Raw genomic sequence first — 19,565 nt, 5'->3', positions numbered from 1 at the left:
AATTTTCTCAAGTTTCCAGAATCTATTCATATACACAATCTCTCGGGAAACATTCCTTCTTAAAGGTCAAACGGGAAAAGAAAGCAAATCTAACAATCTTCATCTGTAGCTGGTGAAAAGGCCTTTTAGGAAAGAACTTTTAGGTTTTGTCTTTACTCCAAAAAGAAAATTGCACAAACGTCATATTCTGTAATTGTCAAGAAATATATTTTGATATTGTTACGAATACACCACCTGATTGAACTACTTGTTAAAAATAAAAATACAAAAACTACAGACAGTTGACCCGGATATGAAAGCTCTCGTCTGCTTCCGGTGCAGAACCGTGCCATGTTTTGCTTCTGTTTTTACCTCAGTTTAGTTTCAGATTCGGTCTAGACCACTTTACCTCAATTATTTCCTGCCGTCATGTCCCGGGGATCGAGTGCGGGGTTTGACCGGCACATCACCATCTTCTCCCCGGAGGGAAGGCTCTACCAAGTCGGTCAGTAATAAGAGAACCGAACAGAACCTTAACCTGCTCTGTCATCACTGCCTGCTAGCAGGCTAACAGCAGCTACTCACAAAGCTCAAGGCTGATTAAATATGTCACCACAGGGCAGTGTGGCAAGAAAATAGCTATTATGAAAATTAATTAAATGTATTGAGGCAGTTAATCCGACTTAACGGAGCAACTAATGAGTCATATCATTAAAGCAAAACATTTCAGTTAGCTGCAATTATAGACTAGTAAAAGCTAGCTAATAATGTATAAAGGGGACTAAATTAAACGTTAGTTTTAGCTTAAGGTCCATACGGCCGGCAGGACCACGCATGCGCATGTGTTTATATGAGTATTGTTTTTATTCTAACAGGATCTCTCTAAAATTCTTAAAGCAGGGGAGTCGAACATGCAGCATGCATTAATGTGCATTAGTCATTTTTGTTCTTTTGCAGATCCACATCTCACCCTGTCGCTAGCATCCTACTCTGTCACACCAGATCTCTGCATGTCTTCTGTCACTGCATCCATGAATCCTCTCTGAGGTCTTCCTCTTTTCCTCCTGCCTGCTAGTTCCATCTTCAGCATCCTTTGTCCAATGTATCCACTATCTCGCCTCTGTACATGTCCAAACCATCTTAGCATTGCCTCTCTGACTTTGTCGCCAAACCACAGTCTGAGCTGTCCCTCTGATGTACTCATTTTTAATCTTCTGGGATGAAAATATGAGCATCTCCAGCTCTGCCACCTCCAGCTTGGCCCATTTTTTCAGTGCCACGTCTCCAAATTCTACATCACAGACAGATAACAAAAAATTCAACAAATAACTGTAGTTTGGAAACTGAACTACAAGAACTTGAAAACAAAATTTCAAATTAATAGAAAGAAAAACACAAAATCATAATAACTCTAATAAATTATAAAGCGTTAATTTGTGTTTCTATTTAAAGGCTAAGTGAAACAAGGAAACTGTAAGCAAATGTAAAGAACTGAATAACATATAACAAATAGTTTCCTCATTCTCTTGTGTGAGTTATAATTGCTTTCAGTTTAATCATGAAGATATGGAAATATTTTGTCAAAAGAATCTGACATCGATGTGTTAGCACTGAAGAAAGAGAAGAAGCAAAATGAAAAAGAAAATAAGTAAAAGGTGCCTTTCTTTATCAGCACCTCAAAGAGTGATGTATTTGTGACACCAGGAAGTGAAATTTACAGGTCATTTAACAATCATCATCAATGTACTGATAAGAAGAACAAGTAGCTAGTTTGTTACTTTTTTAAAATGTTCAGTCATGAAGTTTGTGTATATTTCATTTTGCCTGCCTCTCTTCACTCTTCAGAGTATGCCTTTAAAGCGATAAACCAGGGCGGACTGACCTCTGTGGCCGTCAGAGGGAAGGACTGTGCTGTAGTCGTGACGCAGAAGAAAGTTCCTGTGAGTTTGCGTTTCTTTCACATTCGTGTGATCCGATTCCTAAAACGACATTGATTGGTGTATCGATGGTGGCCCGTGTGGCGAGTTCATCTGTTAGGGGCGCCTTTCTTTGTGTCTTCCTCAGGACAAGCTCCTGGACGCTGCGACAGTCACACACCTGTTCAAAATCACAGAGAACATAGGATGTGTTATGACCGGCATGACTGGTAAGCAGCAGGAAGCTTATTATCTACTCTTATTATGGGGGACAATGTTAAGCTTTTTTTCTCCAGTCTTCTTTGTTTCTTTTGTATAAAATAATAAGAAAATGGGCTGATTTGGCCCTGATGCAGCCTCCAGTGTATTAGCAGAGTTGTGATTTGGAGTTAAGGTAACAGATATACTCTATATTGCCAAAAGTATTCACTCACCCATTTGAAATCAAGGAATCCAGGTGTTCCAATCACTTCTATGACCACAGGTGTAAAAAATCTAGACATGCAGACTGCTTCTGCAAACATTTGTGAAAGAATGAATCGCTCTCAGGAGCTAGTCTTGGTAATATAGTGTAACTGAAGTTGCAATATACTCTCCTCATGATGTTGCAGCTGCACATTTTAGTTATCCTCTTCTTTCCTGCAGACTATTCAGAGTTACTGAGTTACAAATTATACTTCAAATAATGCAAACTTTTTCAGTGGCATGCAGCTAAGCTTGCAGAAGAACACAAGACATTTCCAGAAACTGCACATAAACACTTGCTTGAAATTTGAGACAGAGTGTATAAAAAAAATGTGTTTTTTCAGTCGACAATAAAGGTTGTAGAACAAGGAAGAGCAGATTTAAGTACAGGAAAAAGACAAGACAAACAGCGCTGTATGTGAGTAAACAGATGAGGGTCATGTGAAGCTTACATCTGTTTCTGTTTGTGGGTTTTATTTAAGAAGCGGCAGTGTTTAATATGAAAACTCAGGTCTGTCATTAAAGTGCCAGATTTAGTCACACATACATATATTCATCAATAATCTGTGGCAGGTTTATGGTTTATATTAAAAAAAACATTTAAGATGAAACTGCACACAAGGACTGAACACTAATAGAATAATAACATAACAGTGGGTAAAAGTCACATGATGAAATCACACACTAAAGTACAAATGAATGGAAAAAATAATGAGACTGATTATTCCTGGTAAGCAGTGTCTCATCTGACTTATGTTCCACAACAGATGCTTGTACTGGAAAAACTGCTGATATGTGCAATTAAAACTAAACCACAAAGGTTGTACTGCTTCTTCTCCTGCTCCAGCACATCCTGGAGATTCCCAGTCTCGGGGCTGATGAAACCTTTAAGAGCAACATATTAAGACAACAAGTTAATGTCAGCCTCTGCCTACATAAAGTTTGATTTCATCTAATCATGAATCGGCAGTGGCACAGCTGGATGTGCACCAACCCAGAAAAACAATCAACAACACTGTGATTGATCTGCTTGGTAGTAAACGTGCTGTGTAAACACAGAAAATTAGAAAAATTAAAGATACTTTATTGATCCCACAAGAACAGAAATTCAAATAGTGTAATAAAAACAGCACGGTTAGAAGTATGCAAGCCCATAATGAAGGCATTATTATGTTAGGTAGCACAAAATTTTATATACAACAGTTATCCATCCATCTTCTCCCACTTATCCAATTCACAGAGAGGGCCTGGAGCCTATCCTAGCGAGAAGTACATCCTGGTCAGGGCGCCAGTCTGTTACAAAGCTCACACAGAGTGACAACCATTCACACTCACATTCAAACCTAGGGGCAAATTAGAACTACCAGTTAACCTTATCTATGTAACTCCAAAGACTGGTAGATAGCCAACCTCTTGCCGCACACTAAACAATCTGAGCTTCCTCAGAAAGTAGAATCTGCTTATCCCCTTCTTGTACACAGCATCGCTGTTGGTCCTCCAGTGCAGTCTGTCACTCAAGTTTACACCAAAGTACCTGTAGCTGTCCACATGATGTTAAGTCAACCCACATCTCTTTTGTGTTGCTGACATTCAGGAGGAGGATTGACGTCTCTGGCTATAATATTATTAACTGTAATGCAATAATAGCAGTGTAGACATGGCATTTTCTCTTTTTCAAAGCTCTAGCAGTCCATGTAAGCACTCAGCCAGGAATATGCTCGAACACACAAGTGTAAGTGCCCACTATGGCGTAGCTCTGTGTTGATTCAACAAAGCTAAGCTGGAAAATAACTAACCTGTAACCTTAAACAGAGGTGGTAGAAGAACTCTTAATCAGAAGGTCCAGAAAGTCCCCACCATACAGTACTCCCTCGTTAGGTATAGATGTGATCCTGAGCTTATAGCCTTGTCTGTTTCCATTTACAGATTAAAGCTACAATAACTATTCCTAGTAAGCAATGTCTCATCTGACTCATCTCATGATCCACAACAAACCCTAGTATTGGAAAAACAATGCTGATGTATACAATTAAACTAAGCTTCCTGTTAAGACACCTAGCTCTTAAAAAGGTTGGCAGAAAGCTACCTCTAAGAGCCTGCTACCACTTCCAATGAGACCAACTTACCATATCATACCAGCTGTTAATTTTTTAAAAAGTCAAAGCACTTAAATAATTCTGGCCTCCAGCCCAAGTTACAGCTTCATCTGACCAGACTGATCCTTGATGAGCCCTCAATTTTTACAGAGGGAGACCACATGAGCTGTAACTAAAAATGTTTATATTACACAACTAAACAGAACTGAAACACAAATGAACATAGTCGGATCTCCTGCAGGGAAATGCCTGACCCGAGGGCTGTATCACTTCAAAGTAATTCATTTATTAAAACAAGCCCGTGTCCCATTAGTGAGAGAGCAAATGTTTTAAATGGCAGTTTAAAGTGATGTGAGCTGCTGTGACATGATTTTCTTTCCCTTCCTTCTGTCCAGCTGATGGCAGGTCTCAGGTGCAGCGTGCACGGTACGAGGCGGCTAACTGGATGTACAAGTATGGCTACGAGGTGCCCGTGGACATGCTGTGCAAACGCATGGCCGACATCTCCCAGGTTTACACCCAGAACGCAGAGATGAGACCGCTAGGCTGCTGTACGTAATTTGTGTTAGTGTGTGTGTGTGTGTGTGTTTGCATTTTGATATCACTCCATGTATTAAAACTGAAATTGAAACTTTTTTCAGAGCATTTTCTTAATGTCTGCAAGCTTCAGTTTACACAGTATTTTGAAATCTGATGCAGAAAGTTGTTAAATTTCTCCTTTTTTTTGCGTGTCTAAAAATGTGGTGTGCAATGGGGCGATCGTGGCTCAAGAGTTGGGAGTTCGTCTTGTAATCGGAAGGTTGCCGGTTCGAGCCCCGGCTCCGACAGTCTCGGTCGTTGTGTCCTTGGGCAAGACACGTCACCCGTTGCCTACTGGTGGTGGTCAGAGGGCCCGGTGGCGCCAGTGTCCGGCAGCCTCGCCTCTGTCAGTGCGCCCCATGGTGGCTGTGGCTACAATGTAGCTTGCCATCACCAGTGTGTGAATGGGTGGATAATTGTGTATAGTGTAAAGCGCTTTGGGGTCCTTAGGACCAAGTAAAGCGCTATACAAATACAGACCATTTACCATTTTATATGACTTCTTTCTTTTCTTTTTTGTCCTCTCCTATTTTCATTCCACCCTGCAGGTATGATAGTGATCGGGATTGATGAGGAATTGGGCCCACAGCTGTTCAAGTGCGATCCAGCCGGCTACTACTGCGGCTTCAAGGCCACGGCAGCCGGAGTGAAACAGACAGAGGCCACTAGTTTCCTGGAGAAGAAAGTGAAGAAGAAGCTGGACTGGACTTATGAGCAGACTATAGAGGTAAAATACACCAGAATACACAAAATAATTCCATATTCTTTTCTGTTGCACTGGAATTTTGTCCAAAAACGGCCCGGTAACGATGAAGGCTGCAGGGCGTTTCCGCCCTATGGAGCTTCGGGAATGTTGGGGATTTTACAGGATACTTTCTGGACAGCCGAGTAAGGGGAGTTAGGTGATTTTTATTGACGTATCAGGAAATGTGTGTGAATTTTATAGCTGTGACTATGTGGGGTAATTTCAGTGAATTGCTTGGTGTTTTCCAAGCCAGTTGACGTTAGGGAAGGTTGTTGATTTTTGGAAAAAAAATTCAAACAAGCCCTGTTGGAATTAGAAACCAGTCTCTGAATGGTTTCCTGTGGTCTCTGAATCAAAAAGATACTGACTTATTGAAACCCTCTTTAATATGGTAAAGTATTTATATCAGAGGTGGGTACATGAGAAACTGGGACTGTTGTCTTCCATTTGCTGAACTCAGTTGCCCACCCCTCGTATGTATGTATGTATAATAAATGCATATATAATAACTTTTTTCTTTTACTTTAATTTTCTGTATCATGTTTAAATACGAAGTTCTCCCCTTTGTCTCCAAACAGACGGCTATCTCATGCCTGTCTACTGTTCTGTCCATCGACTTCAAGCCCTCAGAGCTAGAGATCGGAGTCATCACAGCACAAGAGCCCAAATTCAAGTGAGTGTTTTTCTGAAATAAAGCTTCTCGATAGCTTTGAGTAAGAACGTGATCTTGAGTCAGCCACTGCATCAAATTAGTTTTGCAGAACGAAGCGGGCCGTTGCTGATTAAAAAGTTGAAAGCGTTAAAACGCCGGTAATGTGTCGGCTGTGTTGGTTTATTGCTAAATAATTTGAGAAAAAAAGGCCGGTGTTGTAATGGAAATTCCCTAAAACTAAAAACAGCTAGAGGTTGAGATCAAAGCAAGGACTTACATGTGGAGCTTGTTCTCGATATATCCGTATGTGTGTTGGCAGAATGAAAAAGTATGACCGTATAACTGTGCGTTTGTGTTCCAGGATTCTGTCAGAGGCCGAGATCGATGCTCACCTGATGACTTTGTCTGAGCGGGAGTGAAGCGGTTTTATAAGAACGGATGATAAACAGTAAAAAGCATCAACACACAAAATGTCTCAGCTGGAAGGAAGATGAAGGAGGAGCTGGTATCATCTTCTTCAAAAAGAGATGAACAGTAACAGATAACCCCACCCCCACCCCTCCATGCTATCTGGTCACAAACAGGACATGATATTATCCATGTACCCAAACCCCTGCCCCCTCCTGTGTTTTCCTTCTGCAGCCAGCTGCTAAATGTCTCAGATCGTGGACGGGACATTCAGATCAGTCCCTGACGTGACACATAAAGTGTGATGTGGCAGCTGATGTGACAGACGGCCGCAGCGCAGCAGCTCAGCCTGAATGACTTCATGACATGTGTGACATGAGCAGATTGGAAGGTGGAGGTGTGGTAACACTACAACTTACAGCACAATACCTCTTAAATGTGGACTCAGTGGTCCTGTAGCTTCACTGTGCTCGGCAGTGCTTCCTGACCATCTTTTCTCAGGGCTACCACTTACATATGTGTCTCTCTTCTTCAGTGTTTAAGCTTTCCCCTCTGCACTGTCTTCAGTTTCAGGATGAAATTCATGCTCTGTACTCGATGATAACCCAGGGAACAGCTGTGGGAATTCTCCTACAGCAGCAGGTCATTGTCACACCCCTGTTTAAATCTGCTCAGGTCACTAGAAAGCTGGTGTTTTGATCTACCTGCCCTTCTGCTGCAGCTGCTGTACATTTCCACACTTCTATTAAACACACTTTTTATTTAACACAGGTGTTTGATTCTCTGCGCACATTCATTCCTGTCTGACGGCTCTTAGCTCTCTCGAAATTACTCGACAGAGTGTACAAGTGAGAATGCAAATGTCTGAACAGTCAGCTTCCACAGTAAACGATCTTTACTATGCCTGCTTCCTGATACAAAGCGAGTATCATGTACCCATGAAGGTATAGCACAGTTTGTTTACACCCAGTGAGAACTGCACCTAATGCAAACGATTATTCTGCTGCATTCTGCTTTGCATTAATTTGATCGTTTCGCCTAACAACACATCTTCTTTGAAAATGTATTGAATCCACTATTTTCTGATGTCTGGGAGAAATTATTTTAAATAATCACGATCTCTGTGTTTAACAAGATAATTGGGATTGGGATTTTTGCCCCAATTGAGCCGACTTTTGCTGTTTATTTCCAGTACTGGAAACGCTCCTGCCGCGGTCAGTCGCTTTGCACATATCGCGACCTATGTGCCCACTCAGCAGCGCCATTAGACCGAGTACCCTCACGCTTACAATGCCCACTGCTGTCTGTGTGTTAAGTCTCATGATCAACCTTTTGTGGGTACAAAGTAAACAAGCACTGAGGCACCGTTTACTCTGGTTAGGCCGAAAATGGAGCAAAGTTCAGGCAAAAGAACATGTGAGATGATCCATTGTCGTTAATGGTCTGGATACTTGCTTTTAAAAAGTGCAAAGCCTAAGCTTGATGTCCACACTGAAACCTTTCTTTCTCTTTACTTTTCTGAAGCGTTCAAGCATCTGTAAGGTGTAGTATGCAACGTGAAAAACACAATATTATACTTTGTGCTCCATGCCAATTATTTAAAAGCTATGGTTAGTGTTTTAAACATAAATCTGCTGATATTTTATGCCGTATGATTACAGATGAGGCCACCCAGCAGAATACCAGTCCATAAAATCAACATTACTACTTTTACTCGAAGTGTACATGGTGAGTAATAATACTCACCATGCATTTTACCTTTGATTGTAGCTATTGATTCATTAATATGCCTATCACTTTAATATTGATTTTAAAGCATTGTCTGCTGTTGAGTAGATGTACAGTACATTAAAACTGTACTGGTCCAGTTCATTCTCCCTGTTAAGTGATAACACATCTACCCTGTTTCTGTTTCCAGATTTATCCTGCGCTCAATGAGGCTTTTGTCTTTTTAAGAACAGCTCATTCAGTCGTTTTGATGCTAAATTGTTTGTCCTGTTGAGTAAGAATGTGACTTATAGCCTAAATACCCTTTTTTTTTAATTAATATCTCTTAGCAGAAGACTTATTCAGTAGAAAACAATTAAACTCTTGTGCAGCATCATTCTTCACGTAATGCTTGTGTATTAAGGTGCAGGGCTGCCCTCTGACGCAGTATTCTGATACGTTGCAGGCTCCGTGGCCATCTCCTTTAATTAAAGTCCTGGGTTGCCTTGTGGACCAAGGTTTACTATAAACAGTCTATAAACATGAACTTTAGTTCATTTTTTCTTTTGCGTAAGGGAGGGGAAAATATTTCATGTCTGCTAAAGTATTAAAATGTAAGGTTTAAACACAATTCTGCAGTAATTTAATGACAGTGGATATTTATTTTACACGCAGCTCCCTTCCTTCCCAACTTCTGTCACTTGACTTCAGCATCCTGTTGTTCCTGTTCTTCGGAAGGTGAATGACAAGCAGGAATGTCGCCAATAGCTGAATTGTTCCGTTCCTGGGAATTTCCTGTCCCTTCCCTCTTAGCCACACCCTCCAGAAAAACTTCCTGATTTAAATGACAGGGCAATTGACCTCATTACACACACAGAAAAATTCCCGAAGCCTCTTGTCTATACAAACACACACATCTAAAAGGAGGAATTCGCAGCTCAATTGACTACCAGTTCCTCATTCAGTGGAAAGGAGTTATCAGCGCTTTCCTGTATTATATGAAAATCAGAAAGGGAAAAAAGAAGTGTCCGGTCAGGAGTGAAGTTGAGCTGTCATGCTTTGATGGGAGCGTTTATACGAGCAGACTCAGTGACGGCAGCAGGAGACCACGTGGTTACATTCATTTCCCGTGTAATTGCAGATTTTTATTGCTGTCAGGCTCTGCCGATTGCGATTACACGCCATATACGACTACTTCTGATGTCTCGTGTAAAAATATTCCCATCCCAACAAATAACACTGTCACACAGGAGGCTTTCACTGTTAAATATGAGTGTTTTAATTTAATGGAGTGTGCTGAACCCATTTGCTGTCTCACATATACAACCTGCTCAACTGTACACATTCACAGCTTCCATAAAAAATACATCTTTGTATACACAGCATTTACACTATCATACAGCAGAGCTGCTGGAGGAGCATCTTCACGTATGTATGGACGTCCACAGAATACAAGCGATCCATCCCGTCATTATGTGTCACATGCGATCATGCAGTCGCCGGCAGTCTGTTTAATTCTTCCTGCTCAGCTGCCTGGAAGCGGTCACGTCACCTCGCTGCATCGCCCGACCCCATCGTTGTCATCCACGTCACAGCAGAAGTAAGGAACGTGCCGTGCCCCCCCATCCGTCCATCCTTCACCGTCACAGCCTCTGGTCTCTGTAACTTCCCCCGCCCTCTCTCTTCCTGCTAATGTCCATTCCACTGAATGTCATCGTAATTCACCTGCAGACACATGGGAGGAAATAGAAATGGTCACACACCAACTAGTGACACACTTCATTTGTGCCAGACCGGCTGTACGATTTTGAAACGTACCTCATCGTCAGAGTTCATGTGCTCCTCTTCGTCACTGTCGTCTGACTCGCTGTCTGGCAGCTCCCTCAGGTCAGGATGGGTCACAGAGTACAGCTCTTTGTTGATTTCCCAGTTATCCAAACCAATGGTGAGGTGATAGGGGCTGTGGCCCCCAAAGCTCAGGAGGTTTGGGTTCGCTCCTTTTTTCAGCAGCAGTTTGACCAAGAGGAGATTCTGCTGGTCCACAGCCAGGTGGAGCGCGCTGCGACCGTTATGCTGCTCCTGTAAAACAGCAAGGAGGCAAAGGCATTAGTATTAACAAAGAGACTAACAAAGATTAACAAAGAATTCTTTTATTTTTTCCATACAGAAGAGGTGAAAGTTACCTTTGCATCAATGTCAGCTCCCAGATCTACCAGTCTCTCCACCAGTGAGAGGAAACCCTGCACTGAAGCCAGGTGGAGGCAGTTTTGACCTGCACAACACAGAAAAGGAAAAGAAAAATTAAAAGTTGATTCCAGAGCGAGACTGCAACAGGAAATACAAAGATGTATTTCCATATTCTTTTGTTATTCTTAGTAATTAGCAAAAACTGCTGGGTGTGGGTTGTGAAACACATGCATTCATATCAATGTTCTTTTTTGGATTTGATTTACTGTCTTTTTTAACCCCCCAAAAATACTGAGTGTGCATGGCAGTGCTTAACGGAAAAATGTTTACACAAAAGTCTTAAAGAGAGGTGTCCACCTTTTTTATTTAGACATTAACTACTGCATAATAGGTTGGGTTAAGCTCCTCTTGGTCACTTAACTGCAGTCTTCGGGGCTAACTAACAGCAAGTGGACCCAAAAACTAAAATGTTAACGTGTCTCAGGCGAGGAAAGCATCACTTACCGTTATAGTTGCAGGCAGCCATCGCCGTGTGTAGGTGCTCTGGTCGGCTTTTCTGTGTGATGACGCTGAAGCAGTGCAGGTTACCGTGGCGACAGGCAATGTGGAGAGGCGTGTCTCCATTGTTGTCCACCAGCGTGGGGTCACAGCCGGACACCAGGAGGTTGAGACACACCTCCGGCTGTTTTGTTATTACCGCCAGGTGGAGAGGAGTCTGGAGAGGGACAGGTATTTTAGTAATGTCATGATGGCGGATGCAGGTGGGGTGTTAAGAGCTGTGTTGTGCATACCTGTCTCAGGTCATTCTGTCTGTTGAGGAAGTCTGTGTTTTTAGACTGGTCGATCATGGTTTTGATGAATTCTTTGGCCTCATGGATGATTGCCAAGTGGAGCAGCCTGCAGAAACATAAAAATAAAACAATTTAAGTAACAAACCAAAGATAAAAGCAAATTTTACACAACTTCGTGCCTTTTCGTCTACATCAGATACAGTTACAAAAAAGTATTAACTATGAAGAAAACACTCAATTATTTTCATAAATATTTGTAATAATAAATTTACAAGGAAAAAAACTTATTTTACACCTAAATAGAGTAACTTCCTGTGATTACAGTAAAATTGTGTAACTGTAAAACTTAAATGATTGATGTAACAGCTTCAGTTCAGAAGTGTCCCTTTGTTCTCTAACTTGGCTTTTATGCTTTTGTTTGAATTGGTGTAAAATACTATAGTGCTGCATAGAGAGTTACATTTGTTACACAAAAAAGAAAATGCACTCACTCAACAAGAATGGCCAATAGAAACATGTCTTACATAGGGGTGTCATAGTAACTGTTTATCAACGATAATCCAGGGTTTTTCCAGATTCTTGTGAGGGTGACTTTGCTTACATGTAATCTCTCTTATCTTAACAAGTCTGCATTGTCCAGATCTTTCTGGTTTACTGATAAACAAAGATGGACTTTTATTACAAATTTTTTCTTTTTCTTTTGGGGAATGCCATTTTTGGTGGGTACCAATTGCTTTTTTGTGTCTGCTTTTACTTTCAATAATATGTTTGCAGGAAAATAATTAGAATGTTTAAAATGTATTTTGCCTTTCAGAAAACTTAATTTGAATTATTATATATTATGTGTCAGTGCTATACTTTTCTTTGAATTTGTGCAACAAACATAAGTAAACAAAGGTTAAGCATCTACACTTGCATCACTTTTAAAAAAAAAAAATACAAACCTATTCCATTTGCCTGTATAATTTTGGCATAAAAGTACTTCCATAAGTTTCCGGTACTCTGCTTTGATTATTTAACTTATCTCTGGCCCAGTGTTAATGCGCGAGCAGTAAGCCCATTTAAAACACTAGGAACTATATTCATCTGCGGAGGAACTTTGTTAAAATAAAAGTTGGGTTTCGGGGACTGCTTTGTTATTCCCCTTGAAATAAATGTCAATAATAACTCGTACGCGCCTCTTCGAGAATCGGGTTTCGCCCCCAGTGTCCGCTCACTGCATTTAAGGTACTTTTTTCACATTTTTCTTTTCATCCTCTTTCACTTCTCGGGAACGCGCGTCGCTTGGATTCCTTGGTGACGCGCCCGGGACTTTCCCAATCTGACCCGCGGCCATAATAGATTCCCTCCTGATAATAGCCTTTTGTTTACGTCCAGCAGCGCCGTGTCTGACCACAGGTTGACCCGTTCTTAATAAAACCGGACACTCGTTCGGTACCCCTAAAATCCTGGCTACTTAAAAATTAATCCCCCACTCGGGTTAAGGTAGGCCTCACTTGGAGCAGAACTACATTCCCCACAGGAAAGGCATCAAATTACCTCCAAGACCCGAGCTGGGCCTTCTCCTAGCCTCACTGTTGCACCCCCCCCCCCCCGAAAATAACTGGTAAACATCCGAGCTCGGTAACCTTATTCCGGGTCAAACTTACGTGTCTCCGTCTTCTGTGATCTGTGTCTGCCACTCGTACAGCTCTCGGGTTGCAGCGGGGAGCTGCTTGTGCTCCGGCGCCTCGCATTCCAGCTGGAGCCGGCGGATCTCGGCGGCCACAGCCTGGTACTCCTCCTCCTTCAGGGAATCCAAACCGCTGTCGAGCCGATCCTCCGTGGCCTGAGCCGTTTTCCCTTCTTTTGAGTCCCGACTGTAATCCATTTGGTTTAATATACTGGTCCTGTGAAGATCCATGTTAGTCCGAGGTGCGTTCAGTTGTGTTTTCCGACAGCGCTGCACTGCAGTAAATGCCCTCTGCTCTGTGGCTGCAGCGGGGCGGAGCTAACAGCTAGGTGGGGGATTTCCAGAAAACTGTCACTTAGAATAACACAGCACACAGATTGCTGGCTCCAACAGGGGATTTCTGTTGAGACACATATAAAATACACTAGTCAGTTTGTCACAGGGAGAGCGAAAATACTTCTGCAGGCTGCATGTTGTGCGCATAAATCATACAGCCTTCAGGGCATTTCACATTCCTATAGACTTATTAATTATGTGAGTAATTGGATTTGGATGCATGCAACATAAAGTCATTTCTTGGTCATGCAAATTGATTAAATCAAAGGTTTTGCACCTCACCAGTGAAACTGCCCAACACCACACATCTTTAGATGTAATTCTTCAAGAAAGGGAAATTTTAGTTGGGCATTTGGTGTTATGAAAATAATGACGATAATAAAAAAAATTAACATGGAGCTCGGGGAGGTGAAGAATATTCAGAGGAAAATCTCAGAAATTCCCAGATTAAAGCAGTTAATTTTCAAGCAAAAGTACTTGTGTATTTTCTGAGATTTAAGTGGTAAACTGAGAAAAATACAAATGCACGTTAACCCCCACCCCAAATTTTCTAGGTTTAGAGTGGCACATTTAAGGGGAAAAATTAGAATATTCTGTTTGATTTAGGAGTAAAAACCTGGACATTTTCTGGGATTTAAAGTGGTAAATGTGAGACCACTACACACACACACACACACACACACACACACACACACACACACATATATATATATATATATATATATATATATATATATATATATATATTTGTTAAGAATCCACATGGCTTAAGTTTCCAGTCAGGCTTATTATGACTGCAGTTGGTAAGCTCATCAAATTATACTGCAGTCTGACTGAGCAATAAGGAAATGCCAGTGATTTTCGCTCTGAATTACCATCGTACAGTCAGAAACAAGGACTTTGAAGAAGCCCGTTTGTGATTGGGGCCAACAGATTTGACTTCTGTGCATCAGTTTTTGTTGCAAATCCACTGTGTAACGAGAATCATTTTATTCCAGGTTCTTCTTGTATATTTATGTTTTTAATCCTGGATTATTTTTAAGGTTTTTCTCCCTCTTTAAAAAAGCCCCTAATGCACCATCTTGAATGTGTCCCAGATGTTAGAAGCACAGTTTTAAAAGTTTAATATCTTATAGTTGAGTTCAGATCAATGTGTGTTTTTCTCTTGATGCACGCATGCAAACGCCTTCAAGTGCACCTTCATTAGCATGCTTCTGCTAAACCGCTCGACAGAAGCTGCAGACCTGAAGGAGGGAGCGAGGGAGGGGGGCTGCAGCAGACAGTGGTGGTACAGGAGTTTCCTTCAAAACTTTTGAGTGTGACCGCCCTGTGATTTCACTTCATTTATCATATGGTAACATAGTGTGATGAGCACAAACCAGCACGCATGCTAGCGGAGTTTCCCCAACATCCTCCAATCCTGACCACATGATCAAGTGTTGTTCTTACAGTATACTTTATTCCAAAGTAACACTGACATTTTTAAGGATACTTCTACTTGTTGTGTAATCCTAATTTTAACGCATACATAGAAAAAAAAACAAGTTTCCTGCAAGCATCGAGGTCAGAGATTACAAGCTTGCGCTAATAACTCTACTTAACATCCTGTTAAGTATTTTTAAACTGAGTGATGTGTCTGCAGATGATTTTTTTTTAAGGCGAATCAAACTTCCACAGACTGCCTCTGTGCCTTCAGTAACTAAGAATGAAATCCCTCCCTCCATTCTCCTGCAGATAAACTGGAAGGACTCCAAGTTCTGGATAAACCCGCGAGACTCAACGAGGCTTCGACCTCTCCCTTTAAAAACAGACGACAGGCTGAACGTGATGTTCTGGAGGCCTCGGGGAAACTCCAGGCTTGTTTTACCTCCTATTGTTCGGTCTATGTGACCAGTTAGACGGGGAACCTCGTGGTCTTTGCTCTCTGTGCAAAACCTGTCACATTAGCAGCTGTTGTTATGCAGCATTGTTTGCAGTGCATCACGTTGTGCATACATATTTTGGTACATTTTACAAGTGATCTACAGTGCATGTATGTTTTAATGTTCTGATGCGAGAATGGAAAAATTACAGAAACCACAAACAACGAAAGCCGCAGGCACACCCACAGTTGACTGCATGTACATGCTTTTTATGTAGACCACGGCTATTTTAGTTACCTAGAACTTAAATAGATACTAGGCATGAAAAACATCTTTATCAACTTAAATTATAAAGGTTTAAAGGGAGCATTTTCAAAACTAAACTAAATTAGAAATGTGCAGGAACGGTCTTTTGTTTTATTCCTGCATGATGGGGCTTTAATGCATGTTTTTACTGAGAGTGTGAAGGAAACTCAAGGCTTCTGCCAATCCAGTGTGGACTTATTCTAATCTGTATACAGTTTTGGCCAAGATGCACGCCTTACCCGAATGAGTAAGAGGAGTAGACTGGCTGTGTGCCTCGCTTCAAACTAATACTTAGTTGACCTTGTTACATTTGGCCTCTGACAAATACTCCCACATAATAACAATACAAGAGAAGTCAAAGCCAAAGCTGAAACTAAACTGAAAGCAGTGAGTGAGCCCACTCTGGTGTGCACTGTCCATCGCAATCAGCTTTGAATGCTAGTGATAAAAAGTCCCCAGTTTGAACCATAATAAAGCAGATAAATGCAGGAAAGAAATGCACTATAGTTGACACAAAATAACACGACAAAACAAAGCTGTTTTTCACATGTGTGCATGTGTCAGATCACACCTTTTATCGATTTTTACATTTACAAATTTACAGTTTCTGTCACATCCCGGTGTATCAACAGTGACGGGAAGCTCTGGGCTGCTTTGTGTTCTTTAAATCCTGATATGCGTAGCTATGATTAGAATGAGTGCAACTTACTCACTTTGACTGGAAATCAGTCAGATTAAACCAGTGCGGCTCTGCTGACTGGAAGCTGTGTTATGTGACACTTTGAGACAAGCAACATTTAAAACAGTACAAAAAAATTCCGAAATGTTTTTAGACATTTAATTAGCCGCCTGAGATGCGGAAGAAGTACATGGAAATGATATTCCTGGATTTCTCCGTGCAGTCTGTGTGTTTTTTCAGGCTTTTCTAATTTCAGCAGGAGTTATCAGCATTCGCCCAGATCACCTCCTTAAGGCTAAAATGTACTTTTTAGTGGGAAACCTGGGGGAAGAAAGGTGGCGTCATGTTGTCAAAGCTCTGATAAGCTCTGTTTTTATTTCATTAATGGCTTTGTAAGAGAGGGATGCACCTTACCACAGACCTCCCTCACTATAAAATGGATAAATGGATCATGATACCTCACGGAGACAGAGTTACTGAGGCCCGACCCTGGTGCCAGGTTTTGTGAGTGAGCGCCTGGTACTTCCTCCTGAAACAGCCACGGGGGCCTTTAAGGGTCCAGTGCTCATGGGGGTTTGATGATCACCCAAACTAACTGTTGCCAAGTTGTCGTTCCAGCCTGATTTAACAGACCTGTGTGCAACATTTTTAACATAACCATCATAGTAAATGGTAAACTACACTTTAGTAAATAGTAATTTACTGTAGGTGTTGTTAAAAGGCCATTGTGGTCAAACATTTGCATCCACTTATCATGGGCATGAATTTTATGGTCATTTTGAGCTTTTAATGATTTCTTTTACCAGTTCTTTTTCGAGGGTGGAAAGGTCAGTACGCCTTAGCAAGTTGCACTGCCATGAGACACTTTTGATAGCTATCAACAAGCTTTTTGTATAAGTCTGGCTTATTTGACCGCTCTTCTTGGCAGGATTGGTAGAGTTTATTGAATCATGGCATGGACCTGGCTTTTAAACATAGTTCACAAACTTCCAATAGTGTTGTGGTCGGGGTTTTTGGAAAGGCCATTTCAGAAGTTTAATGTTATCCCATTTTATCCATTCTAAAACCAGTTTTTATGTGTTTGGAACATTGTCCTGCTGGAATAGTCAATTATGGCTGTTTCAACCATCCTGCTGTTGATTTGAGGGGAAGTTGAAGAAATCAGAGGTAGGGGTGACACATCCAAATAACTTACGCACAGTTGTTTGAGCTAATGACCGTGGAATCTGTAGTTGTTTAGAAATGGCCCAAAGAGACATTCCCAACTTGTGTAAATGTACAATTCTCCTTCAGTCTTCAGTGAATTCCTTGGACTTTCCAAAGGAATATGCCAATTAAAGATGTATGTTGCACTGTTTTCACTCTGGAAAAAAAACAGCCCAAATAAATAATTGACATGCATGCCCACGATGAGTCTATGTAAACTTCTGACCACAAATGTAGGTGGAAATGCAAAGTGGAGTTACAAAATACATCTTGTATTATATACACACAACTCCTTTGGTTTGTTTACATTCTTTTCTTGGAAATGATTAGCCAGCACCTCCTTTCCAATGCCATCAGATGAGGGAGCAACATGTAGTTTATCTTTTCTCAGTCACAAAAAGGCAAGATTTTATGAACCTAATTTTTTTATGAACCCGACCACCTAATCCAACACGTAGTCTGAAAGCCACACAAAAACACACCATCTACAGTTTTCCTCTGAAATAATCTTTTTGAAACTAACCCTATTCTGTCTGATTAGACAATAAAGATGGCAGAGTACTTCCACAGGTCAAAAGTGGTCCTGCATAAAAGGAAGTGAGATAAAACAGTGCCAAATATTATGCCTGGCATCCTCATTTGTCATTTGTCACCTCAGCGTTTCTCTTGGTTACAGTAATGATAACAAAAGCAGACCAAACAAAACATGAATGTGGTGGAAGGACAAGGAATAGTGGCGCCAGTTCCTGGCAATCCAGTTTGGCCTGATTGAGGTGAATTAAAAGTAAAGTTATTATACACTACTAAAAAAAGAAAATTAAAGAACCACTTTTCAATGAAGAGTACAGCATCAGTGAAACCTCTAGGGTAGCAGAGGGGCTTGTTAATCAACCACCTACTTTTCTGACTGTGTTTTCAATAGTTTTGCAGTTATTTAGGGTCAGTGTTACTACTGGTAGTGTGTGGTGATACCTGGACTCTTCAGAGGTTGCGCAGGTAGTCCAACTCCTCCAGGATGGTACATCAATACTGGTCATTGGCAGAAGACTTGCTATGTCTCCCATCACAGTCTCAAGAGTATGGATGAGATTCCAGGAGACAGGCAGTTACTCCAGGAGAGCTGGACAGGGCCGCAGAAGGTCCTTAACGCATTGGCAGGATCGTTATCTGCTCCTGTGTGCAAGGAAGAAAAGAATGAGCACTGCCAGCAGTGACCTTTAGCAGGCCACTGGTATAAATGCCTCTGACCAAACAATCAAAAACAGATTTAATGAGGGTGGTCTGAGGGCCCCGTGCTGACCCTGACTGGCACTGGCAGGTCCACTGGTGCCCTGTGTGAAAGGGTTTGGAGAAGTCCTGGAGAATGTTATGCTGACCGAAACATTGAGATATGATGTATTTTCTGTGGTAAGTTAAATATTTGTGGAGTATAGTTAACTAAAAACTAAACTAGAAATTTCTTTAACTAAAATAAAAATAGAAACTAGGCTTTTCAAAAAAAAAATAAAACTGAAACTATTTTGTGAACCTGGAAAAATAAATAAAATAAAAATATAGAGTAGAAGTCTTTAGTTTTACTCTCTGTCAGTTTGCAGAAAATGTGATCACGACCTGCCTGATGAGGGGTCGGCTGGTGTGCTTATTGAGACTCGGGAAATGCTTGTGAAAGCAAACTGAAATAATAATTAACTGAAAAATACAAAACTATAATAACGCTGATTTGTCAGAGTTGATGATGTTTTAAGACACTTTAGAAAAAAAAACCTGTTTTTCTTTATAGAGTTGATTACTAGAAAACTGGGGCTTTTTAAATGTCACCAGTAAACATGGCTATTTGTATTTTTTACCACCCAGTGTATGATATTTGATACAGTTATTGTGAGTTATTGAGATTTCTACACCACCAGTGGGATTTCTTTCCCGCGAAAAACAGAAATTGCTCAATTCACTTTCAAGCAATATGTTCCAAAAGAAAAAGC

General features: G+C 41.1%; 2 protein-coding genes across 2 annotated transcripts; one reads left to right on the top strand and one right to left on the bottom strand.

Moving 5' to 3' along the window:
• Positions 1-284: 284 nt before the first annotated feature.
• psma6a (proteasome 20S subunit alpha 6a) lies at positions 285-7,606 on the top strand. The gene is made up of 7 exons (XM_026151612.2): positions 285-484; positions 1,825-1,919; positions 2,044-2,125; positions 4,852-5,007; positions 5,584-5,762; positions 6,359-6,453; positions 6,794-7,606. Exons 1-7 carry the CDS (start codon positions 409-411, stop codon positions 6,849-6,851), a joined length of 741 nt encoding a protein of 246 aa, XP_026007397.1. The 5' UTR covers positions 285-408; the 3' UTR covers positions 6,852-7,606.
• A 2,196-nt stretch (positions 7,607-9,802) lies between these two features.
• Positions 9,803-13,557, bottom strand: nfkbiab (nuclear factor of kappa light polypeptide gene enhancer in B-cells inhibitor, alpha b). Its single transcript, XM_026151611.2, has 6 exons — positions 13,175-13,557; positions 11,526-11,631; positions 11,239-11,449; positions 10,731-10,819; positions 10,366-10,626; positions 9,803-10,272 (listed from the first exon to the last, which is right to left on the bottom strand). Exons 1-6 carry the CDS (start codon positions 13,426-13,428, stop codon positions 10,237-10,239), a joined length of 957 nt encoding a protein of 318 aa, XP_026007396.1. The 5' UTR covers positions 13,429-13,557; the 3' UTR covers positions 9,803-10,236.
• Positions 13,558-19,565: the final 6,008 nt, after the last annotated feature.

The sequence above is a fragment of the Astatotilapia calliptera genome, chromosome 19 (assembly GCF_964374335.1).
Source record: "Astatotilapia calliptera chromosome 19, fAstCal68.1, whole genome shotgun sequence".
In the NCBI taxonomy this organism is placed as follows: domain Eukaryota; kingdom Metazoa; phylum Chordata; class Actinopteri; order Cichliformes; family Cichlidae; genus Astatotilapia; species Astatotilapia calliptera.
The sequence above is the reverse complement of the archived record's forward strand: the minus strand, read 5'-3'. Positions and strand labels throughout refer to the sequence as shown.

Bases quoted from the DNA above. Each gene is read 5' to 3' on its own strand.
- psma6a (XM_026151612.2), top strand. From the start codon at position 409: ATGTCCCGGGGATCGAGTGCGGGGTTTGACCGGCACATCACCATCTTC. The intron at 2,126-4,851 runs GTAAGCAGCAGG...CCTTCTGTCCAG, and splicing joins TGTTATGACCGGCATGACTG to CTGATGGCAGGTCTCAGGTG. The intron at 5,008-5,583 runs GTACGTAATTTG...TCCACCCTGCAG, and splicing joins GATGAGACCGCTAGGCTGCT to GTATGATAGTGATCGGGATT.
- nfkbiab (XM_026151611.2), bottom strand. From the start codon at position 13,428: ATGGATCTTCACAGGACCAGTATATTAAACCAAATGGATTACAGTCGG. The intron at 11,450-11,525 runs GTATGCACAACA...GTCCCTCTCCAG, and splicing joins GACAGAATGACCTGAGACAG to ACTCCTCTCCACCTGGCGGT. The intron at 10,820-11,238 runs GTAAGTGATGCT...TGTGTTGTGCAG, and splicing joins GGCTGCCTGCAACTATAACG to GTCAAAACTGCCTCCACCTG.